The sequence below is a fragment of the Alligator sinensis genome, unplaced genomic scaffold (assembly GCF_000455745.1).
Source record: "Alligator sinensis unplaced genomic scaffold, ASM45574v1 scaffold1147_1, whole genome shotgun sequence".
Taxonomy (NCBI): domain Eukaryota; kingdom Metazoa; phylum Chordata; order Crocodylia; family Alligatoridae; genus Alligator; species Alligator sinensis.
In genome coordinates this window covers 448914-475429 of record NW_005842832.1, presented here as the reverse complement: position 1 = coordinate 475429, position 26516 = coordinate 448914, and the positions used below count along the sequence as shown (strand labels likewise).

Genomic DNA, 26516 nt, shown 5'->3' with positions numbered 1-26516 from the left:
GAGAGAGAGAAAGCACGTGGAGTTCGGGAAAGGAGCGTGAAGATCTCTAAGCGCTGCTGATCCATACGAACCCAGCTTTTTCCTTAAGAGGGCAACAGAGGTTTAATTTGCCCCACCCACGGAGCTTCAACAACTCCACGGGACCTATTTACCGAACCCTCAGAGCCTTAACAACTCCGAGGCACATAACCTCTAGCTTCTCCCCGTTGCCGATCGCAGTCCAGACATATCCCTGTCCTAAGGACCCAATTGTCGAACCCACGGAGCCTTAACAGCTCCGGGGGACCTGGGAACCGAGTAACACTCACGGAGATACAGCTGCTCTGTGGGAACGAATTCTTGAACCCGTGGAGCCTGAATCACTCTGGGGTCAAGGAACCGAGTCTATTAGAGTCCTCCACCGAGAACTCAAGCAGAGCTGTGCCTGGAAAGCTGACCAGCCTACACCGCGACCACCTTGGGTGTAAGTAAATAATGTTTTCAATCAACCATTACGCCTCCGTGACTGATTCTAGCTCAAGCGTACCAAACCGCACCGCGGTTTTTCTCCAGCCCCACGTACCTGGGCTGCCGGCCGCAGCCTGTGTGCACAAAGACGGACCCGGCTTGCCCCCGGCTCGCACATGGCGACCCAGATGGGATCGAGAGAGAACTCGCACATGGCGATCCAGGTGGGATCGGGAGAGGGCCCGCACACCCTGTAAAATGAATCATATGAAGTTATAATTCAACATACATGATGGTGTGTGTAGACGTGGACAGCAGATTGTGTGGGCTTAAATTTAACTAGCTCAGAACTGTGAAGCTGCAGCTGCAGCCACACAAAGCTTTGCAAAACCTCCTTGAGAAGCTGGGTGAATATTCATCCAGCTGTCTTAAGGTGAGTTCTCCCTGCCACCACAGCTGCACTGCTACTGGTGCCCATGCTAGCTTGGGTAAATAAGCTGTAGTAACACTTTTGGCTACAGTGAAGACATAACTGTAGTTTTGCTGAAAAGATGCTTGGGGGATTTATCCCCGTGCTTTGCTTGTTTATAATTTAGCTTTTCTTTGTTCTCTCCCTTTTCTGCATGCAAACAGGGGTTAATTAGTTTTGTTTGACTGTGTGCACTAATGGTAGCATTTGAAATTGGAGTCACAGTGGAGAGTTGTACATAGAGGAAACCAAAAATATGAACTTCTGAAAGAGCCTGTGATGGATGCCTAAAATTGGTGTGAAGCTCCTGATTATGCACAGGCTGGTTCAGAAGGAGGCACGAGGTTGTTTGGTTACCTTAATTGTGGTTACTTCTGACAGTTTTTTGAAGATTTTTCTTTTTTTGGGACAGACATTACATTTGTAATACCAAAAATGCATATATCTTTAGTGCTGCAAATGAAGGAAGTGCCACATATAAGGTAGAAGTGCTACAGAGATGTTCCTGAATGACCCCAATCCTTATTGAACTATAGCCGTGAGTCAGCAGAGGAGTGCAAGGAAGGGATGGATGGACATCAGCAGGCTATTAGTGAATGGGCTTTGACAAGCTCCCTTCTCCCCAAAGTGGGGAGGGGAGCAAAGGTGCAGGGCTAGCAATTGCCTATTGCCCTTCACAGTGACTTTATAGCACTCCAGCTTGGGGGGATTCTGCACATGACCTCTGTCTGTCTCTGCTTGGTACTGATACACTTCTGTAGCAATTCACAGTGCTAGGGCACTTGTAGCGCTATAAATGTACATCTGTCCATAGCTTGAATGTGCAATATCCAGATTTACTAAAGTTCTTGTGATGTTATAAAAGCTATAATATCTTCCAATTAAATTATTTCAAATTTAACCCCAGGTAATTAATATAATAGAAGTCTACAATAGAAGAGGGTACTCAAAATGCTGAGAGGTTTGGCAGATCTAATTGATATGCACCTGAGCAAAGTTGCCTACCTAGGGGATGTCCCCACATGCCAAGGGGGTGTGTTAGCTGTGGCAAAAAATATCAGTGGCACGAATTTGTGCCACTGCTTTTTGCTACTGCGCATGGAGTTTGGTTTGGGCAAATGGTCCCAGGTGGAGTGGAGGGGTTGGCCCCAGCAGCCTTACCTGGCATTTGGGGGACCTCCTGGGGCAGCGGCACCAATCCTGATGCTCAGAGCCTGACCAGAAGCCAGTGTGTGGCTCTGGCCGGCCAGGTTCCATTTCTGGCAGCGCGCACTGCATGTGCCACATCGCTTTGTTTTTTCCATGGAGTTTTTTGGATACTGGGATTTCCCAGTGTCAAATTTTGGCACCATGCTGCAAATTAGCATTATGGTGAATGCTTGCACGTGTGTCACGTGCAGTTTGCAGCACCTCAAACAATTTCAAGGCACCTCAAATTGCATGTGCACGATCATCTGGACACACCCCTAGAGTGAATGAGAAGCCTCCTCACTCAAACCTCTGCTGATTCTAAACCTTTTCCTCCTATTTTCTTTTCCCTCCAAGGCTGGTGATCTTTGGCTGTGACTAGCACTCAAGTCTTTTAACCTTATCTGTTTGGATAGGTAACAGAGTACTGATTTGCAGATTGCAAGAAAAATACATCCCTGTTGCCAATTTAGGCTTGCGCTTGACAACATTCCTTTACATGTCCAAAAATGGATGCACTCCTTAAAAAAATAAGTAAAGGGGAGTTTCTTTTCTAGTTAAATGAATGCTCTGAACAATGGATGAAATAACATTTGCAGTATAGAGTGCTATTCAGTAAGTAACAGGATTTTAATGAAAACCCAGTTAGAGTATGTAGAATTTTTGCATGATGTGGTCTACAAAATATCATTCTTTTGTTGGCTTGCAAGGGCTCCCTTTTTTTCATTATGACCTGGTGCGGTGCAAGGCATCCAGCTGGTTCCTGCTTTTACACGTATTAATCAGCTTATTTAATGTGTTACTCTTGTTCCCTGCTGGTTGTAAATAGAGGTCATGTACTACAGTGTTAAATCCTTAATAATTAATCTTTTTTCTCCTGGTTTCTTCAGATGTTTCACTGAGCTAGCTATGATATTAACATGAGCAAAAAGAGATTTCTTGTAAAATATTGAAACAAAGCTGTCTATGGGTATTTAGGGAAAAATATCATTGAAGTATAATTCTACTGTGAAAAGAAACTTTGTACAAATGGCAGCAAGCAATTCCATATATATATTGACACTGAAAGACCTACAGAGTAATTCTGTCATGGATGGGGTTGGTTTAATTGACAGAGGGACGTTTATTCATGTCTTGTGTTTCCACTTCCAAGCAAAGGTCAAGCCAAGATCTGAAAGGCAAGCTTTTCTCTGGCCAACTTATCGTGAACATTTTTCAAAATGTAGCTAATAATGCTTTTGACAGTGCGCACAATGGAGTCGGATACAGATTTCTACCCCAAACCAGTTCCAGCTCTGTAATGCCCAAAGGGAGAGCATGTAGTAGCATCTTGGTTTAGTTGGTAAAGTAAGCTGTTGTACTTTCAAATACACGCCGTGTAAAATTCATCCCAAGCAGAGACCACGTAAGACCTGTACATCATACCATCTAGTGTGCAGACCTTACACTTGGCCCTCTGCTAGGGCTGAAATTTATCCAGTAAGTCAGTAAAGTTAAAGTGTCATTTTAATCTAATCATTTTAAGAGTAAAATTGCACTTTAAAACATTAATCAAGAATTTTTCTTTTACTCATATGGTGCTTTGGTCCTTCAGGCCTTATTCCAAGTGACTTCTGGGCGGAAGCCTCTGTAGCATCAAGACCTGAGTCTGTAACTCAACTGAAGGATGAACCTTGCTCTGCCAAGCCAGTTTCTGACGAAAATTTGTGAATTTAGGTTGGTCTCTTCTTCCTTTCCTTAAAGGATAATGCGATTTGACTGGATGTAATCATGTAATCAGTTCCAATTGTGTAACAATTTTAATTCTATGCACTACCTGCAATGAATGTGAAGAGAATTAGTGTTGGAGTAACTATTCAGTTTTGAATCAACTTTTGGACTATTGGAGGAAAGTGTCTCCTTTCCCAGCCCTAACCCCAGCTGAAGGAAAGACTAAAGGACTAATATGTTGCTTGCATTTTATTTCTGTTCCCTCCGAACATGTATCATTTTTACTTCCACAGTCCACACAAGTTCAGTGCCAATTAAATTTTCACATTTTTACTTCAGATGCCAGTGACGTTAATGTTGCCTTGGGCCCACTCCAGCACAACACTGGGTTTGAGAGGGCAGGAGGTGTCCTTCACATGTACGGAGTTAGAAGCTTCATAGCCATGGGAACTGTATCATAGTAGTCACAAAACCCTCTTTCACATTACTTGGTATAATCAAGGATTACGTTTAAAAGCTTTAACACTTTCTTTCCTTCTGAGTTTTAACTGGGAAACTCTTTAAACAGAATGCAAAGGTCTACTTTCTCAATAGCACTTAACTACTAAATGTACCATTTTATATGTTCTGCAGGTGTTAATTGGCTTTTAGCATTAAAAATAAAAACCTAACAGCCACTAATTTCCCACTTCAACTGCCCTTTTGGAGGTCAGTTATTTCTAACTGACTGTGCCAGAGAAAGTCAGTGCAGTCTTAATTTTTATGCCTCTCCTAGGAAAGGAGATTGGTGCAGGGGGAAGAGAAGGATTCACCAACGAAATTCAGCAGATGTTTGTATTTCATTGCTGCTTATATTATACATTCACACCCTTTCTTTCTTGCCACTGGTTGGAGCTCTAGAATAAAGTCATATAGCTAGCATTGCTTCTTTTCTTTATACTTTGGTATGTTCATTAGCTTTATAATGGGAACTGTAGGGTGTATGGCTTCCACCTGGTTTTCATCCTTTTAGGGCTTTGATCCTAGTTATGGCTTCACATGAACGCTTAAGTAACTCAGTACAAAACAGAACATATTGATCTATTGAGAGGAAATAAGAGTTTGAAAGGGTTGCATAGCTTTCTCCATTACCAAGCAAAAGGTCAGCAAGATTCAGGTTTTATGTGAACTCAGGACTGCAAAGCTGAATTTCTGCCCCTTGAAAATAGTACTGTAAGAATATCTTCTCCATTTACTATTCATTTTCACAACTACTTGCGTGAAAGGGTTTTTTAATTTGGCAGATAGTTTGGAAAGCAAATAAAAATTGCAGTCGTGAAGTTAAGGCATCACTTTAAGTTAAAATGGTAGAAAGTGGATCTGATTTCGAAAAGATCAGTAAACTGTGCAAATTATGATGTTCCTTCCTCTCCACTTCTACACTTTCACAACTTTTGATCAAATTCTCAACAGACTGGCCATGTCTACACAAAAGGTGGACTGCACAGTACTTGCTTATGCAAGTACTAAATAACTGCTCAGTAACCATCATTACCCTGCAGTACTGTCCCCACACGGGTTTTTTTCAGATGCTACTGCACAGTATTAATCACAGTTAATACTTGCCAATGCTACTGCGCAGTAGTGTCTCGTGTAGATGCTCCCACTGATAACTGCTTGTGTAATGGTTTAGTTTTTGTGGACTCTTTTGTGGACTCTTGTTGCCCTTTTACAAGGTAGCGACGAGCATCGTTGCCGTTAACATACTATGTATGTTGCTCCTTTAAGTCCATTGTACTTACTGCTATGACAGACCTATTGAAGTAATTTTGATGTAAAGTTATGACTACCATCTTGAATGAGTTTTTTTATATTCATCTTAATATTGAAATGAACAATGAAACAAGTTGCTAAATTAAGTTCCCACAACAGCACCTTTATAGTAAAATATCCAAGTATAAACCAAAGCAGGATTAGTGTTCTCTGATTGTTGGACAATTGGATTTTGTTTTACCATCATTAATTTTACCATGACTTGCATTCCTAATTATTTCATATGGTATAGTAATTTTGGTTGCCAAAAGGGCTTCATAATGACAATGACATTTTTAAAAAAGATTGCTTTAAGTCCTCTCCATCTATGTAGCATTTTCAGAAGGTCATACCACTGTGTCCTACTAATTCAAGTTGGAAACAGCTTAGTCTAAAAAACAAGTCCAACAGTAACAGTAAGAATGGAACAGAGTATTCAGTGCCATTAAATACATACATTTCCAAACCTCTGGCAACATTTGGTCTTAGTGGTGGACATTTAAGTTCTGGATGTTGTTACCAGCAGCATTGAGCTGGAGATCTATTCTGGTGCCAGGGATGAGATGAGGCTGGATGAAAAGGAAAGAGCCTTTGTTTAACCAACAATAATAGTACATAGCTTGAATTAAGCAAAATGAACACCATAATGTGTCATTCATCAGAATGCTATCTTTTGATAAGCAGGTCAGCAAATTGGAGCCTTATATCTAAAGTATAAATTTAAAAAAATTAGATGTGGCCAGATTTGAATATATTGGGTATATAACATATTAATTATATATTACATATAAAATACAGATATTTTCAAAGTATGTAGTATCTGAGCAAACTTACTAAACCAATGATCCAACAATGTTTTAACCATACAGTACCTACGTGCTGTATATAATATAGAATTAGGCTTTCATGTAATATTCTGCATTATGTAATCAACAGAATAAACCCTTCTCTTTCAGATTAACTGAACTAATCAGAAGCATAAAAAGACTTCTTTACCTTCTTATTACTGAAAAATCTCTCCCTAAATCTTGAGAGGATTTCCCTCAAACTATGGAGTGAGACAGTTACTTTATATGCTTATGATCTATCTCTGAGAATGCTGGCATGGTGCCTACTATGTAGGGGTTTTGTGAGGCCTGACACTTAGATTTATTTGACTTCAGATTGAGTTTGCCTCCCTAGATGGTTCCAACAAAAACTGGTCCTGTGGGTTTTATGGAGGACCATAAAAAAGAGAGACATTTTGAAACATTACTAATTATTTAAATACCTTGTTAAAGGGAGTGCTTTTACTTGTGGTTAGTGTTCAGCGCAGCAGTCTTGAGCTCTCATCCCTAACTCCTCATGTGTGTAAATGGCTATTAGGATATTCTCCTTCTCCTTCCCTCCATGCCCCCCAACACCAATTGACTTACTTTGGTGTTAAAGCCCTGCATAGAGATGCAGAAAGGTACTGGCTGACTCATCCAGATGTCAGGCCAGGTGACTCTTTATCAGTTCCAGTCTAGTGAATATAATTGGGTTTGGAGTAACTATCTGAAGCATAGGGAACTAGGGCAGGGGGAGGAATCCTCCACTGAAATCCTTAGGAACAGTCAAGCTCAGGAGAGAAACATAGCTTAACGTTTATTGTTGCTAACAATAAAGGTGGACTATTTCCGGTGTGCTCTTCCTCCATTGCTGGGAGCATGGTGGAAACTTCATCTGCTTTACATGGCCCTTAACATAATTGTATTATCCTTTCATTTATCTTTTATAACAAAAAGATTTCAAAGTATTTTAGCAATGATTATATGGTTAATATTGAGGATCTGTTCAAAATTGGTTCTCATATTTATGAGTCAGAACCAGTATGTGAGGATGCAAGCTATAACATTCAAAAGGGGACACAGTCAAATTAACATAGTTTTCATGTTCTTGACTCTCTTTTTTGTCCTTGGGCGAGTTCTGAATTTAGTGCTTCTTTACCTTGGTATGTGGACATAGGACTAATCTTCACTTTGGATGCAATAAAAGAAAAGACATTTTTCCCCATAAAAGTAGATCTAAAACATGAGTAAAAATTATATTTGTCCAAAATGACTCTGAATTTAAGACAACCCCCTCAGGAACTAGATTCTATACATGTAAAATTTATAAATTTGTTATAATTTTCTGTATATCCAATTATTGGAGGGTCTTATCACATTCATTTTCCCCCTTCTCTCCCCACCACTGCAGCAGAGAAAATGGTGATGTGGGGGCAGGCAGTGGCAGTAGAGGGGCAGTCAGTGGTGGGAGCAGTAGGGCAGGCTGCCAGGCATATAAGCTTTGCCTGAAGCAAGGAAGGCAGTCTGGCTCTGCATGTTTCAGGGTGTGGGGCTCCTGGGAGAGAGGGGTTGCAGGAGACAGCCTGGCAGGCACTCAAACCACTCAGGAGAGCTGGGACATGAGTACTTAAATGGAAGGAGTGTTGCAGGACGTCATTGACTGAAGGTGGGGCAGGCTCCTTTTTTTAATGGAAGTGGTTGCTTGTTTTTGTGTTGCGATTAAGTTTAACACCACAAGGCCATGCTGTGGCTTTAGGGAGGATTGGAGGCCATGTATCCTACAAGTGAGGGACAGAGCGGGCAGGAGCCAAGGGGGCCAAAGCCTGTGCCCCTTCAACTACCTGAAGGGTGCTCACAAAGAGGATGGAGCTAGTCTGTTCTCAGTGACAGCAGATGACAGCAAGAAACAATGGTCTCAAGCATCAGCAAGGGAAGTTTAAGTTAGGTTAGTAAATCTTGGAGGTTTTTAAGGCCTGGCTTGACAAAGTCCTGGTTGGAATGATCTAGTTGGGGCTGGTCTTGCTTTGAGCAGGCGGTTGGACTAGATGGCCTCCTGAGGTCCCTTCCAACCCTAATTTTCTATGATTATGTGATTCTAAAACACTGGAACAGGCTACCCAGAAATGTTGTTGAATCTCCCTCCGTAGAGGTTTTTTTTAAGACTTGGGTAAACAAAGCCTTGGCTGGGATTATATAATTGGGGATGGTCCTGGTTTGAGCAGGGGGTTGGACTAGATGAGCTCTTGAGGTCTCTTCCAACCTAATTTTCTATAATTGTGTAATAACTTCTTCCCTTAAATCTGTCATTCTGGTTACAAATGCATAGCATTCACACTCTTCAGTGTTTGTATTCATATGCCACATCCCCATTAATATTGTGATGTGTTAGCTCACCATGTTAGAAAACTGTGAGTAAATTCTCTTCTACTTCTCGGGTACTATCAAAATGGACAGTGGTAAGATCTGTAAGTAGAGGGTCTATCGAACTTGAGGAGGCAGCTGGCCGATTTTGCAGGCATTTCAAGTCAGCCCAGCTGCCATTTTCGCAAGCTGAGCATAACTCTCCCCCCCGCCCCCCATGCCTCTGACTGGCCCAGGAGCCCTGAAGTCCCACCCCTCCCTGCAGATTGCCAGATAGCCCAAAACTGTGGCTTAATTACCCTGATTAAGCCCAGGGAGGGAATTAATTCATGTTATTAAGCGTGGAGTAATGGCTTCCTGGGCTTAATCAGGATAATTAAGTCATGGTTTTGGACCACCCCCACATGGCAGCTCACTTAAAAAAAAATAAATAAATAAAAAAAACTCACTGGTAAGCAGAGAAGTCCTGCAGTCTTGGAGCACAGGGGGAAGATGGAGGGGGGGCAGGGTGGAGCTGCTTGTAGCAGTGAGCAGGGTGAGCAGCTCTGCCCTGGGGCCACAGAGCGCTCACTATGGTGAACCCACAATGCATCATTAAGAAAAATCCATCTCAGGGCAAGAGGCCGTCACCACCGGGGAGGGAGGAAAGGGGAAGAGGGCAGCAAGTCGGGCATGATCTGCAAACTGCCAACCCCTCATAACTTTACTGGGTTAACCACGGCAAGTTCACCATAGCGAATTCTCTGTACATGGTCTATGGCTCTAAGGCAGGGCTGCTTGCTCTGCTTGCTGCTGTTGTCAGCCCTGCTCCACCCCCACTCCTTCCTGCCCCCGTCACTGCCACTTCCCATCCACCTTCCTCCCCATGCTCTAAGACTGCAGGACTTCTCTGCTTGCTGGCAAGTTTGCTTTTTTTGCTTTTTTTGCTTTTTCCCAGTGAGCCCACCAAAAGCATGGAGCCTCCTCTTTTTTTGCAGAGCCCACCAGAAGTCACAGTTTCCATGAAAATCATTCTATCACCATTTGGGTAGGTCACTGTCTATAAGCCTCCCACATAAGACTGCTGTATTCTAAGAGCATACAAGAGGTAAATACAAGAGTCTATGGATATAAGTTCTTCCCCCCCCCCCGAACATAACAAAATGTGTGAATTTGAGCAGTTTATTTGGAGCAAGCAGAAATTGTCAGAACTTTTTCTAAGGCTGCTGGGTCATGTTATAGTTTTACATTGATCCTGTTCATGAGTATATCTTACCATTTGCACAGCTAGCTTAGCACTTTCCTTTTTATTAGCATTAAGGTTACAAGTGACCATGACGTAGCCATTTTTAATTATAATTAGTCATATTAATACCAACACAAAATAAAGACAGACAAGGTTCTTTGGGTGAATCTGATATCTTTTATTAGGGCAACTTAAATAGTTCCAACTATGGTACTGTAGGGGCTATATAGTTGGAACTATTTAAGTTGCTCTAATAAAATATATCAGATTCACCCAAAGAACCTTGTCTGCCTATGTCCTTAAACCAACACAGCTATAAGCTACACCCCTGTAACACAAAATAAAGGCCTCCGAGTCACAAATACCTGAAGCAGAATGATAGCTTAATGACTGTATAAAATAGGTTTTAAAGTTTGAACGTTTGAAAGCATTTTAAGACTTTACAAGAAGCATAACATAGACAAGCTGATAAAATTTCAATAAACAACATGCTGTCTTAATAGGAGGAGCTCTCATTTTAGTCCTCCAATGTAAAGATATTCACCAAAACTATTTGAATCAGTATCTGCAAATAGACAGTATATACAGAGATATGCAAATGGAACTAATTTGCTCTTACTCATCTGCATATCCCAGAGTTCACAAATAAAAATAGTTGCTTCCCCACTTTCCAGCAAACATAGCTTAATAGCTGAATGTGGTAATGGGTATTTATGTTACTGTGACTCCTGCTCCTTCCTACATGCAGTTACGTTGCTTTTGCTTTTGCTTTTTTAGCCATAGTTACTGGTAAACACCCTTTTGCAGGGCTGAGATCAAAACATGTAGATGAGCTTTAAGCACACAGTGCTTAAACCACTGGACTAGGAATTATACCAGTGCTTTTCAGCCATGGTGCCCTGGCATCTAGGAGTGCCTTGAGATCCTTTCAAGGCAGGGGTGGGCAAAATACAGCCTGTGGGCTGAATCTGGCCCTTCAAGCACTTTCATCCAACCCACTGTGCCCACTAAAAAATTGTGCCCCGCCTAGCCCTTCCACCCACAAAGGTGGGAGTGAGACAGCTATGTGTACACCTGACATATACACAACCCCCAACATACCCTGTGCCCCCAACACACACAGCCACAACCCCTCACAAACTCCCCCCACCCTCTACCATACACACACTCCCCCCATACCCACCATACACACACTATACAAGACTAAGAATTTATTTTTGAGTTAGTATGCAATTATCTCTATATACTCACAAATCGTGACAAAAATATTTTGCATAATAAAATTAAAATGTGTTATAGTAGGTGTTTGACTTTTAGTGTATGATTTGCTTTTTTTCTGGTTCTGAGATGGCACACCCCCCCCCCCCCCAGGAGTATTTCCAGGGGGGCAAGGGCTCCAAGTAGCACAGGTCAGGGGTTAGGGGCGGGACTTCTGAGCCCAAGATGGTGACAAGGGGGTGGGGCAGCTGTCAAAGGGTGGGGCTACCCATGCAGCCCTCAACAGCTCACCAAAACTCGTTCAGCAGCCCTCCACCCAAAATAATTGCCTGCCCCTGTTTTACGGGAATAATGGGCCTGCACGATATGAGCGCTGTTAGGTATGCAAACAGCTTCATATGACTTGCAAGCTAGACCCAGAGATTTCAAATAAGAATCCATAGTGTTACAAACATTCTGACCTGGTGTGGTCTTTCTGAGTTCTTTGTAACAGAAGAATTCATCTATTATTTTTCCATAGTGAAAAAACGAAGAAAAGCTAAGAGCTGGCATTTTCTGGGGACTGCCTTGAATTGAAAAAGTTTGAGGAACAACTAAGGTTTTGTTCCTGACTCTGACCCATTGTACGATCTTTAGTCAGTAACTTAACCTTTCTGTGCATCAGTATATTTAGATTTTAGATGAGGTCATGCATTTCAAAGACTCTTTTAGGTTTAATTTATTCACTTTTGGAACATACTTTGAAATCCTCAAATATAACCTGGCACTTATACAGTTGTAATACTATCATTTAGCTAGATCATTTTACAAAAAAGATCTTTGTGCATGCCTACCTTTCAGTCAGATAATTTTATCTACATCTACTATGTGTTGCAAAAGTGGGTGATGTGGTACTTAGATCATCAAGAATTCTGTTCCTACCTGAAGTATTCAGCACGGATCTCTGTCCCAAAAGGCATGGCTTCATTTTTCTCACAATAAAGGGCATTGAGAATACTGCAACAGTCAGAGATTTTGTTGTAGTAACATGGGGGAAAGGCTGAAGGAATAATGCTTAGCCGCTTAAAAAGAACAAATTATGCCACTTTTGCTCAGAGAACACCTTGCTGAAGCAAAAAGAAGCTGAGGTTGCCTGCTGCTGTTTTAGCTTTTTTTTTTTAATTTGAACATGCTAACTTCTGAAAGATTAAATCAGCCAAGGTCACAGGGTGGTAATACTATGAGTTTCAAATCCTCCCCCTGTGGGCATCTTTCGTCTATTTGTCATTTTCAGCATGCCTCCTATATTTATCTCAGGAACTTTTCTTTTTGTCTCCTGATGGGAAGTTTCAGTATTAACTCATTTCAGCAAAGCTTCTTAGGGTTTCAATAAGGTGAGAGAAATGGATTGAAATGAGTAAGCCACAGCATCCCTGCTAGGCTTGTGAACTTAACAGCAGACTCGCATTGACACACCTTCTCTGATTCTACATGGAAATACATGGCCTAGGGCCAGATAGATTATACATGTTTGATATAAACTGCTAATGTTTTGTACTATATAAATTTTTCAAAAGATCTAATGTGGTCAACCCGCAGAGTGGAAGAATGACTTTTGCCAATTCTAGCAATGTAGAGAATTGAGCTATATTGTGTCACACCTCTGTATCACTATTTGCTACATAAGGATAAACTGTAAACAGAATCATCTGAAACAGAGGAGGCTGGGAGGAAGGAATTAGTCTGCAAGAAGCTCAACATGAAAAGATTTACCTCGCAGAACCCTGGTGCATGTGGATACTAAGAAAAATTCAAATACATTGATATTTTAACTAAATGTGCTATAACAGAATCTCTGAAGGGGAAAATGAATATCTGCGGTCACACAAAGGTCAGCACAGGAATAAGAATTGCATGATGGGGATAGAAAATATGTCATTTGGGTGTGAAAATATTAATGCTCTGTGATAGTAAGCAGAAAGCTTGTGCCACAGTTTAATTGGAACAGCTAGCTCCTTTAAGGAGAAGTGGTCCAAGAATGATATTTTTTAGCTCCAAAGGAAGCTATAGCACATCTAAATTGTGAAAGTGGTGAAAGATCCCTGCATTTGTGATCCATGAAGGAAAACAGAAGGCCCTTGTCACTATTAATGACAGTAGTTAAGTCCTTACATATATTTGTAACATAGAGTGACATTTGTGGACCAGGAAGCCAGTGCCAGAAGAGAGATGTCTGATGGAGATACAAGGTAAGGATATGGGGAGTCAGTGGAGAGGAAATGTACCAGATGTAAAACCTGCAAGAAACCACAAAGTTTTCTGGAGTAAATGAAGTGACACAGAGTCAGGGAACTGCACTGTTAAGGTTGCAAAGCCCAGGCCCAGTTATTTACTGACACCTATAGGCGGACCTAGGATTCAGAAAGGGCAGTGAGAGGGCAGATGCAATTAGCCTTGGGGGATGGGGGAAAGGCATATCTGATAAGGCTGTGAGAAACAGCACCGTTTTCTTTCAACTTCTGTTTCGCTGTTTTAATGGAACAGTGTTTTGTTTCTAGTTTCATTTCAAAACCGCTGTTCAGTTTCGTTTTGTCAAAACTGTTTCTCTGTTTCAATGCTGTTTCAGTGTTTCACCCATAGGGCTATAATTGGGAAGCACAGAACTGCCTATAACTTTGTCATTTTTTGGCAGATTTGGATGCAAATAGCAGGGATGATAGACCCTTCTAAGGGCATGAAGTCTGTCAAGTTTCAAGGAGATGTGTAGGGGTTTCTGGGAAACTGTACCTCCGAGTCTTGAAAGCAAAACTTGTGTCACTTGTAAGTGTGAAGGCACATGGGGGTGAAAACAGCAGGCATGGTAGCCCCTGCTGAGAGCATGAAGTCTGCCAGGTTTCAAGGAGGTAGGTACAGGGGTTTTTGGGAAACTGCACCTCAAGCTGCTGACAACCAACACTTGTGACGTGTGTGTGTGTGTGTGTGTGTGTGTCTTAAGGTGCACCCTAACTGGTGCTGGGGCTTCTCCACGACATGGTAGTATGTCCCAATGAGGCCTCCTCCTCCCCTACAGCCTCAGTCCGGTCCACCACTTTAAATGACAACAGGCAATAACTTAGTAAGCAGCACAGTAGCACCAGCAGCATCTCAGGCAGCCAAACTGTCACAGTCAATATCAGAGCAGTCCTTTCCCCCTCCTTCTCCTTACTGTCTGTTTCCCTGCAGGCAAGCCCAGCTCCAGCTTTGAAACTCGAAACGTTTTGAAACTTTCAAAACATTTCGACTGCCCTCGTTTCATTTTGAGGCTATTTCAAAGCCCTTCATTTCATTTCGATTTTGCTGTTTCAAGCTCGAAACAAGTTGAAACAGTGTCAAAATGAAACAGATGGAGAAATTTTACAGCCCTAATATCTGGAACCCCTGGGTCAGCAAGGGACACCTGGGGACCTGAGCAGAGAGCAGGCACAGCGAGCTGCAGCCATTATCCCTAGCTGATTCCCCAAGTGGAGACTGTGGGGAGAAGCTGTGTGGCATGCCAGACTTGGCTAGGGGCAGTGGCAAATGGGTAGGTGCCCCCTTCCTGCACTTGCTGCCTGCCCACCCTCAGCAGGTGTCACCTACTAGTACAAGAGTAGGCCTGGAAGTGGCCTTGTTTCCAGGCAAGCCCAGCATTCTGTGTAGCTGCTTCCCACAGCTTCTGGCTGGAGTGGGCTGGAGCAGCCCAGAGATCACTCTCTGTACGGGTCAGTCAGAGACAGCAGTAGTGGCACCCCCCCCCACTTCCTTGTTCCTCCTTCTTGCCCAGCCACCTGGGTTTCCTCAGCTAGCCTGGAGGCTCCAACTGCAGGGAGCAGCTATGTGGAATGCTGCACTTGGCCAGGATAATGGCAGTGGCAGGTGGTCACCCCCTTCCTGTACCTGCTCCCTGCATATTACACAGTGAAAGGGGGGGGGGAGTTTCTGCACCACCACACCCCCCTCACCTTCCAGATCTTCCTTTGAAACTCTATTGCATCTCCACCAATCTGTCTGTGTCAGCTTGCCTCTTCCCACACTGGCTCTCCTGATCTCAGTCCCAGTTTCTACTGCTCATCCTGTTCTCAGTCTCCTTTCTCAGCTGGTCCTTGTCTCATTCCTGAGAACTTCACCCAACCACTGTGTTCTTCCATGGGTTCTCATCAGATCAACTGCTTCTCGGTTCTGTTCTCCCTCTTGCTTCTTATCCAGTCTCAGTCTCATCTTTTCCCTGCAGCTCAGTTATCAATTCATTGCTAAGTACTCACAAAGGAAGAAGTAGGTGCCCATAGACCCTACAAGTACAAAGTTTGGAGCATCTTATCAGACCACCTTGAAAGTTCGAAATATTGAGGGAATTAACCTGTCGATTGGATACTTGCCTCTATTTAGTGTCTTGTACTGATTATATCAAGGTGTTATCATGGTAATCTTGTGTAATATCCAAACCAAGCTAAGGAAGATTTTTTTTTAATCGTTTGACACTAGAGTTTTAATTGTGGGCCGACTGACAACTCCTTCACAGGAGCATTGGGATGTGGAGACTATCATGGAACAGTTTGTCTTGGTAATCTTAGGGAGTACCTATTGTTTGATGTATCCATGAGTGAAACCTCCATTAACTGCTGCTGAATTTTGTTGAATAACATTCAAAAATTTCAAAAAATTGAAAAAAGGGGACTCAGATTCTAAGACACAATCTCTAATGTGTTAAGAAATATGTTAACTGGCAGTGTGCAAGACCTAAAATAACAAGGGGCCCTTAAATAAATGGACTATGGCAATATGAAAAGAAAGCTTTTGTATTATTGCTGAATGTGCGAACATTGGTCAAGGTCAGCCATACCTTGTTAATGTTAAAATACTACATTCCAATACAGTGTCCCCCTTTCACAGAAGACTGTCTCTAGCTGCATTTAGGACACACCTAATTTCCAGGAACTAATTACTTAAGCATGGGCAAGAAAGTCTATGAAAGTGAAAATAAAATAAATTGTCAGGAAGTCAAATGCTAGGGCAATTGCTTACCTTTAAAGGAACCTGAAACAAAGAGTCTATACCAGGTAAAGGTTTCAAACATAACAGAAAGTGAGCTTAAGAGGCAGTGTTGTCTACTGGGTTCAACTTGATGCATGTGAATTCCTGATTTTCTGTTTAAGACTTGCTTTATGGCCTTGGATGACATTTCATTTGTCTGTATTTTCTCCATATATATAATAGAAGTGACACACAGGGGTACGTACAAGAGTTACATTTAGATTGACCTAATGTTAGGTCACTCTAAATGTCCAGAGCTGTGAGTGTTCCAAGGGCTTAAATCACCCCAAAATTTGTGTACCAAATCACCTTGGGAGGTGAACTAACTTTTGAATTAACCTGGGTTAATCCAATCTGAAATGGGTTTACCTGGACTAGAAAACGCTTGCACATGTTCAAAGAAAACCCCAGGGCTGGAAAAGCCTGGCCACTCGCCCCAGCCCTAGACCTGTTTTTCCTACCTCCCTGATCCTGACTGAACTATTTTTTGCCCACCCTGACCCACCTGACTACCCACCCCCTCCCCCAAACCCACCAGTCCCTCACTTCTCTTCCCTCCCTGAACCAATTTGTTTACCTCCAGCTGTCCATGCCACTCCCAGCAGCAGCAAATGCCTTCATATGCTGCTCCCAGTTTGGGTTTAGGCAGCTTGCTTTAAGCTGTGTAAACCTAAACCTGGGTCCCACAAAAACATGTTTGCACCCACAGATCCTAGAGCTGTTTTTTGTAAATGATTATATACTATTTGGAACTTTGTTTGGAAATAAATGGTTGTAGAGTGTTTGGAACTTTGCAAGCCAATATAATCCCTAAGTACTAAGAGACTTTATTTCCTACTATGTTTATTCCTTTTCAAAGATTATCAGTGTTTGAGGAGGATGGATCTTTTGTGCCCTGAATGTGTTTGTGATCAAAAATCACAGCAGAATGCTCTGTTTGCGACATCATGCTTTCATGTTTATTTCCATAAGCATCTACAGAACTTGTTGAATATAATAAAAAGGTACTAGCAAAGTACAGTTGCATAATGTTTTCCTTTTTCTAGCTTGCCCTGTTTCATTGTGAAACATTCATACAATACTGTGGCATAATTTTCAAAGAGAATACACAGTGAGGCGTGTAGTATCCCATCATCATGTTCCATGCAATGACAATGGTTAGAAGGCTTTTACTACTTTAAATTCTGTATCATTTGTAGGTAGAAAAAGTCCTGTAAAACTAGATGCTCAAGTACCTACTCAAGAACAACTGCTTCAAGAACTTAACTTTGGAATCAATTTTATTTTTTTAATTTCAGTGTTGATATGTGACTTGTGCTCAATTCTTGTACATATTTGAAGATATTCTTTATCCTTTTATCTGTACTAGAACTTTCTCACTGATGGAAACCTTTTGCATCTAGCTCTAGTTGATCTCACTATAATTGCGATAATTATTTCAAGGGTTCAAAAGAAAGTCAAAAGCAATAGTCTCTCAAGGATTGTGCTATGAAGAGAGTACATCATATTTTATGTTGTACCTTATTAAAGTAATTAGTCTTTTAAGATCCACCCTAGTTTCATTCTGTATTGCCAGTCATTACTTTGATTTCAGATCACAAGTTTGTTTTTTTTGCTCCACTACTCCTGTAAATTCTCTTCCAATTGATACTACTATATAGAATGCATTTCCTGAGCCACATGTATTTTGTTCCCTAGACTGTGATGACCTCGCTTTGAAAAATGCTTAGCATCTTCCAACTTGCTTTGAATTTCAGGCCAGTAAGAACTGAGCTTTCTAAAAATGTGGTCCAAGATATGGATGCTTGAGTTAGTTTAAAAACCTACTTTATTTGAATTATAGAAGCACCTTGAGTCATCCAATGAATAGTGAGAAACTGTACCAGCATGTAGTAATTCTCATGAGGCTGGATTTGAAGGAGGGCAGGGTAGTAGCCTACATGGTGTTTTTAGAGGAGTGAACTGTATAGAAGAGAATTCAGAGCTTCATCTAGGGAAATGATCTATAAGGAGAGGGGGAGATAAGAGGACTTAAGGCATTTATAGACATGCTCTGGGAGGTGGTGGGGGGGTGCTTTAATTAGCGCTTTAGTTATAGCGTCCCTGCCTTCATTTTTCAGTGGGGATGCTGACATGTGTGACACTGGAGTCTGCTGAAGCACGGTAATTACCATGCTCCAGCAGACTCAATTAATTGAGACTGCTCTGACACTGTAATTACAGCGTGTCGGAGCAGCCTCAATGCACCTGTATAGGCGCCCTTAGTGTTTTAGCTGTACTCATAGAAAGAAGTAGTAAGATCTTGGAAATTTTGTGGAGGAAGAAGCATCAAGCTTTATCTTCTGTTTTGATATGTGGAGCAAAGGCAGGATAGAACTAAAGATGATCTCCAGGATGGACATTTAATCTTGGAAAAACAGAGCTGAGAGAAACTGATACAGAGTAAGTTAGTCTCACTATTAAATAAGGTTTTTCTTTGTGTTTGTCCTCAGGCCAGCTACTAGGGGTAGCGGTGAATCCCACTTGATAGGGTCACATTTAGTTACCTGAATGTAAATTATAGATGGAATAAAGTGTCTTGACACCCACCTTGCTGGGGTCATCTGATCCCAGCAGTCTTTCCTGCCAAAGTGCAGAGGGGCTGGACCTGATGATATGTAAGGTCCCTCCCAGCCCCTAACAACTATGAGACTGTGAGATAGTAACAGAGGTTTAGAGATATCAGACTATTTGGTAGATGTTTTCATTGTATTATTTTCCCTGTTGTAACTTTGATACTGATTGGAATTGAGTAAGCATCAAAACTTATTACCAAAACATGGTGAGGCTCCTATTATAGCTTCTACTAAGAGCAAATAATGGTAATTCTATATTTAACCCTGGGTACAATTAAGAATACATAGAATGAAATTTCTCTTTCAGAAGTCCTTTCTTGTTTTGGTTATTTTTAAAGATTTCCCATCTCTTTCAGTGAATACATAAACTTTAACCACACTTTGAATGGGCAGCTGGAATCAGCCAGCTCCAGGTTAGAGGGTGATGATAATTCACAGATGGAAGAGTCTGCTGCATCCCCAAACAAGTTGGTTATAGAACTGAGAAAAATGTTGTGGAAACAAATTATTTTTCTTTCCTTTTATTTATTCTTCTTTAACTTTCATAGCACTGCAAACGTCTTGGGATATATGATGGCGACAACGTTTCATGTTGTTAAGGTTGTAAGGATTATAAAATGATTAAATTAGAAAAAATCATTTGCATGCAGGTTATTTTCCACTTTTATGATCAGCATTTTGAATTGATGGAAAAGGCATATAGAACTCAATAAGGATTAAACCAAGAGAGTGCTGTTAGAATCTAGTGGGACTATAGAAATTACTTTTAAAATCCAAATAGGGAAATGTTAACCTTTCCAAAACTGTTATAATTGACCAACATAATTTGATAGCAGACCTCTACATTTTTAATATAGTCCATTGGACAGTGGTTCTCAACCTTTTTAGGTTTGAGGCACCCCTCAGTAGGCACAGGACACCTCTCAGAAAATGCCAGCTCTTAGTTTCCACTCATTTTTTTGACAACAGAAGAATAATAGAGTGATTCTTTTGTTGCAACAAACTCAGAAAGACCACAAAAAGTCAGAATGCTTTTAACCCTATGGCTTCCTGGTTGAAATCTCTGGGTTTATTTTGTGAATCATGTTTGCACACCTGTGTGGCACCTTTGAAAGGAACAGGCCCCACAGGTCAGATTGGGCCCATGGACCCCCCCACCCCACTTGCCCTTGCTGGAAGCATGCCAGATCCAGCACCCACTCCAGCCAGTCCCAGGGCCAGCACTGGGGGTCAGGTGATGCGGCATCACGGACCCAGTCTGCAGCCATATCTTTTATCCCTTGTGATAAAAGATTCAGAAGTCTAATTAATCTTGAGATATGTGCAGTCGGGTTGTTTTTCACAGCAGTTAGCTAACACTTCAAGCTTTAACAGTGCCCCTAAGCCATAAAATACATTTGCATACAAGAAATGTTTTGAATGCAATAAAATCTCAACTCAGCTAAAGAGTTGCTATCATGTCTTTGTTGACTAACACAAAGTGAGATATTAAAGAGAGCTAGGCTGTGACTGACAGATGCCACTGCTTATGTTTTGATGTGATTCCGTATTTCTTTCATGCACAGCAGTTTAAGTTTAGCATTAGAGCATCAGAATGACAGTGATCAATGGAACTATGCAGAAGCCCACAAAATATATTACTCCTGGCAGTTGTCAAGGCAGAATTATTCCAAAAAGTCATCTGAAATCCATTTGATCATGCACTAGATGGTTTAATAATTTATGGTATACCTTATTAGCAAAGTCTTGTGTTTACTTTGCCGCTGCCAAAACAAGATGAGAGGCTGCTTCCTCGGAAATACAAGATTCTTAGCTCAAAGAATCAGTCTTTGCATTTGTGTGTGAATTCCCATTCCTCCCCCAGTTTTGATTAACAGTATGTAATTTCAGTGCAGAGATTCCCTTTTTCCTTCTCATTTAATGCAGGAGCAATGTTCATATTAATAATAAGGTTACCAACAGAGTTTACATTTGGAACTATTTATGTCTAGAAAATTATATCAAGACTTAGTTACAGTGTGCATTGTTCTACAGCTATATTAGGTGATTTTAGAAGTAAATGTCTGTGCATTTGCCCACGATGTTTTTAAAGTGAAAAATAAGACTTTTGTTAGGCTTTAATCGTACTGAATTCCACTTGGTTGCATTGTGGTAATTTTGCCACTTGTTGCAGTTATGAAGACATGATTACCTGACTGGATTTCAGGAAATATAGTAGGTCTATTGAATATGGATTGTCTGTGGTAATTCTGGCTAGTGTTAGACCAGCTCAGAACCTCACAGGGCTGCCTTGAAGATTTTCTTACAGGTAAAGATGCATGTTTTATTAATACTCTCATAAAGTAAGGCACTTCACTGTTTCCTTCTGTAGCTAACATTTGCAAAGAATCCAGGTTGAGTAAGATCATTAGTCAATCAGTGGTGCTAGCAGAGGAACTATAAAGTCACCAACAGTTGAGACATGACTGGGAGTAGGAGTGTCTTCACAGGACTCTAGCACACAACCCTATCGAAGCCCAGAGGATAGGCCATAGAAGCTGTCATTGCATAGGCCTTGTCTACCCCGAAAGCCTTTGCCAGTATAGCTGCAACCCCACCCCACTCTTAGAGTAGATGTAGCTTGTCAAGAGGGATCTTTTGACAAGATAATCTTAATCTAGTATTTCAAATGGAGGCTGTTCTATTGGCTACATTTTTTACTGATATCTACACTGTGGCTTTTATTAGCACAGCCAAGTTCTTGCATTAGGGGAAAAATGCTTATGCGATCTTAACTTTGAACTGCAGGCTTTAGACAAGCCCAGGAACAGAGCGGATATGGTGGCACAGTTGCACCCACTTTGGTTATTCACAGCATGTGCAGTGAGCTCTCAGAGCTCACCAACATAGTTATAGTTTCATGGTTGGAAGGGACCTGAGCAGATCATCAAGTCTGACCCCCTGCCATGGGCAGGAAAGAATGCTGGGGTCAAACGACCCCGGCTAAGTGATTATCTAGCCTCCTTTTGAAGACCCCCAGGGTAGGGAGCTCTGCATGTGCTCTGAGCCCTGAGAACTCACTGCCAGTCGACAGAGTCTGCAGTCTGCCCAGAGCCCCTGCATGCACTTAGCTCCAGTGCTCATTCCCTCTCTTCCCCTACTGCTGAATTCAGGAGGGTGGGGAGTGAATCAAAGAGCAAGCAGCAGCATCTGGGCTCCAGAGCTGTAGGCAGGTAGAGGCTCTGGCCATACCCCTATCCCAGCCAGCCAGTGAGAGAGCTCATAGAGCTTACAGCACATGTGGAGCTGCCAGCAGGAGCTATGCTGACATGTTGAGTTCAGAAAGCTCACTGGCCTCCAGGATCACAGCGAAGGGTTGTGGCCCTAACTTCTTCAGTTGTGTGGCACATGCACAGTGAGCTGTCTTCACTGCCTGTGCACCATACAGCTGTAACCTGGGTGTATCTGGTTGTGTACTCCTCTCTCCAACTGAAGAGAAATGTTAGCAGGGCAGGTATGCGGTGGGGGGAAAACTGCTGGCTGTACACAGCTTCCTTTCTTCTCCTGTAGAAAACCAAGCCAGGACACTCTATAACTTAACTATATACAAATATATGAATATGTACAAGATCTCAAGAAATTGATATTGATAAACATCTATACACAAATATACAATTGTCACATAACATGATATCCTACTAACAGGTTAAAAGATTACATTGCCTTAAATGACATTAAACAATACATAGATAGACAATTTGATCTAAAACAAATAAACAACAAGTAAATACAGACAAACACAGGTAAATGGTGGGGAAGAGCCCCAACAAGGATTATATGCTCAAAACTCTATTACATTAAAAATTTACACATATAAAGGTACCTGAGATTATATATATCTAAAATAACATAAACTATGGGTTATATCTATCCAATCTTGTACCACCCTTCAAGATATAAATAATTATTAAAACCTGATCCCAACCTGGGTTTCAACAAATATTATACAACATTAAGATCCAAATTTACTTAAGCATCAAATGCAAATATATACACTCTAACAAATACTTAGCCCAGTAAAATCAGATTAAAAATTTCAATACGTTTTCAAACAATCTTAAGCTTTATCGACGTATACTTATAAACATAAGATATATTAATATGGCAAAATATAAGGCGCAAACCCTTAAAATATAACTTAATTCTTCAAAGGAACCCCAAGACCCAGGCTCTCCTGGGCCTTGGCCGCCCCCTGTGGCTGAGAGGGGAGGAAGAAACTTCCCCGATGCCCTTTTAGGCTTTTCCTCAGCCCAGCCAAAATGCATTCCCCAAAGCAAAACCTTCAAACTCGGGGAACGCTGTTCCTTTGGGCTTTCCTTCCAATGGTCAGACTCACTGACCTGGGTGAATTCTCCTTCCCCTTGTCTAACTTTATCCCGACTATGCACTTGGTCTAATAAAAGATATTACCCTAAGAAATCTTTGCCTTAGGCATTTAGACACACATTCTTCTTCATCAGTCTGACCTATGGTATTAAGAAAGATATCTAATATTTTATTTGGCCATGGAAAGAAATTTGTCTAGGAAGAACAGAATCCTGTAGGACTTGCAAGAAGAGCAGCTTTCCTCCAACTTTTAATTAGAAAATATTATATTACTAGGTAGTTTTGTTTCAAATAAATAAAATTCTTAATGATTGATATGCTATTGCTTCCAGTTTATTCTGCATGTAAAGGTTAATTGACTTTGACTTTTGGAATAAAATAACTGTAGCCAGTTATTAATTTTTCAGATGCTTTTGAAATTAATTTTAATTGCTCTGCCTATCAGGACAAAGCAATTTGTATGCATTATATTGTGATGAAAGCACTGTGTTCCAATGCACTTACCCATTTACTTTTCACTCAGTCATGATAATCTTCTACTTGCAGTTTTTAAAAGTAGTTTTCATTTTCTAGGCCATGTGTTCAGTAATCCTCCACCTGAATTGCTTATACTCTAAATCTGCAACACCTCAGATGTTAAAATAGCACTTACCTGAAGCTGTCATTTTGCCCTTTTGATGTTTATTTACCTCTGCTATTATAATAATATTTGTCTTCCCCAAATAGAATGTAATGTAATGTATATGTAATGTAGCATAGACCCGTGGCACATGTTACTTTTCTGACACTATTAAGATGTTAATCATGCCAGAAATATCTGTGTTGCTCATTTGTATCATGCCATAACTTCAACGTGTGACACATCATGCAGGGACTGCCCCAGGGTTGGAGCCCCAGCGTGGTCCCTGCCAACTGACAGCTGAACAAGATGGCTCTGGGGCACAAACCTCAGGGCTCTCCTGATGGGCTGATCATCAGATGGCAGGGATTGCCTAGGGAAAGAGTCCCCGATTGAGCCCTGTGGTGGTACCAGTCTGCCAGCTGATAGCAGATGGGGGTGGCACAGGGGCTTGAACCATGGGGCCATCCTGATCAGCTGATCACTCAAACCCCAGAGCTGTGATGATCAGCTGATTGTCAGCTAGCAGGAACTGCTCCAGGGCTGGAACCCCAGGGTGATCCCTTCCAGCCAACTTCCAATAGGGCCTGCCCCAGGACTGAAGCCTTGAGGCAGTCCTGATCTGCCAGTGAGCAGCCAGTCATTGGTCAGCTGTGTGACCACGCATGGGCTTAAACGGCCCTGTGGATTGCTGGAGCCAGCCAACAATCGGCTGATTGTCAGGCACCCAACCTGCCAGTGCAGGGGGATCCTAGAATCATGATTTCGGCCTCCCCTGCATTAGCTGTTGGGAACTGCTGCTGGATTCCACAGTTGCACCTCCTGCCATGCAGTTGTAGCATGGCAGGAAGCACAATTGTTGGAATCGCACATCAGATCCTATCACACATTTAATTCCATGTCTGCCAGTTCTGGAATGGGTAAAGGAAGCTGGCTATAATGCACACATGTGCGCACGCATGCATGTGCACGCACACACACGCATGCACACACATATATATATTGTTTACACTTTTCTCCATTGTTATTGCCACCTTTCAGGTATATTTCTAAAGGCACTTATTGCAAATATTGAACTACATTTAAACTCTATTGAAGAGGGTACATGTTGCAGTGGACAACAGTTTTCATAGGCATATGGGTACCATTTGGATTTTAAGCTTAAACAATGACTCAACATGCATAACAACACTGCAAACATAGGTTCTGCTGCTCTTGGTATTTTTAATCAGGTAAAGAACAGTAATGGCAGCCTCAGCAGGGAAATCAAAGACTCAATATGCTGAACAAGAAGGTGAGTGTTTCAGCACAGCTGCCTCCTGAGAGTCGGGGGAAAAGCCCTGTGGGAGGATTTTCAAGCACAGTTGCATTGGCATGCCGTGGACAGAGGCAGTGATTGACATTGGATGGGTCCTGCTGTGCCAAAGATTGTAGCGTTTCTGGTCCCTTTTTTTTTCCTAGCTAGATGTTCCTATTTGAAGGAACCAAAGAATGGAAGAGTGGTAAGATGGGATAAAAAAAAAAAAAGACCTAAGAAAAAATGTCATTTGGACTATATTGTTGCCTAGGAATCTGTCTTTGCTGCTAACAGCTTTATTGATTTGACAATTAATTCCATAGAAAAGCCTGACTTAATATGGCATCAGTGAGAATTCTTTCCCTGCGTGAGAAACAAATGAACTAAGGAGGAAGAATTCATGATGCAGACAGGTTGAATTATTGTTTGCCTTAGAAGGGAATTTGTTGCTGTTTCTGTTGTTTTGTACTTGATATACAGCATCAAGTGTACTTCACACACAGTCCTGATTTGATTCCTGCATTTCTCCACAGGAGCTTAGACATGCACTGAAGAATGGCACAAATTTGAAAACATGCCCTTCTGTTGGGATTCAAGAAAAAACATCATTGTGCTGCAGGATGGTGATGCAAATTCCATGGCAACAAAGAGGACGTGGACTAAAGATACTGTCTGTGAGCCTGGCTTTACTGGCAGTCCTTGTTACCTTTTACTATGGAGGTGTATAAGTAGACACTGAACTAAATGATGCTTTTATAAAGAAAACTATATTGCTGATTAAAATCTTCAAAAGAAGTATTTGTAAAAATATGTCTTAAACTTTTATAAATTGGGCAATAATTTCTACTTGCCCTTTGCCCTTCCTTTCATCTGCAGCTGGAGTCAGGTTCATCCTGCCATTATATGAGTTTTTTGGTGGTTGTAGCAAAAACAGGATAGTGGTTTCTCATTTCAGCCTTTTCCTCTTCTAGATTGTATTTCATTTTAAAGAGAGCGAGCCATTTGCATCTATTATATTTTTTGTATCTGCTGAAATAAAAAAGTGTGTAAGAAATCAATTAAGATGTTAAAGAAACTTTTCTTCGTGTGGCAGAGTCAGTAATTGTTTTGTATAAAGAGCATCTGATACCTCTTTAAATATCTTTCATAATGCAGTTTGGTACATGTCTTTTTGTTCTCAAATCAAGTGTTCAATACAAGGACTGGGGGGCCATTACAGTTTGTCATTTGTAATCACTGTGCTCGCTGCCACATGTGAAGGAAGTTTTGGCTCACCACAAAGGAACACAAGGATGAAGCCTCTAGCTTTCAACATTAGACCCAAAGCTAGTAGGCTGTGTAACTATGACAAGTATGAATGTTTATGCAGAAATA

The 26516-nt window shown here is 41.5% G+C and overlaps 1 protein-coding gene across 1 annotated transcript in view; it reads left to right on the top strand.

The window, feature by feature from the left end:
* LOC102378250 (threonylcarbamoyladenosine tRNA methylthiotransferase-like) overlaps window positions 1-26200 on the top strand; it is a 179002-nt gene extending 152802 nt beyond the window's left edge. Inside the window, exon 6 of the mRNA XM_006035410.3 lies at window positions 25676-26200. Within this exon, the coding sequence (XP_006035472.1) occupies window positions 25676-25870 (195 nt within the window). The 3' untranslated portion in view covers window positions 25871-26200. The remainder of the gene's footprint in view (window positions 1-25675) is intronic.
* Window positions 26201-26516: the final 316 nt, after the last annotated feature.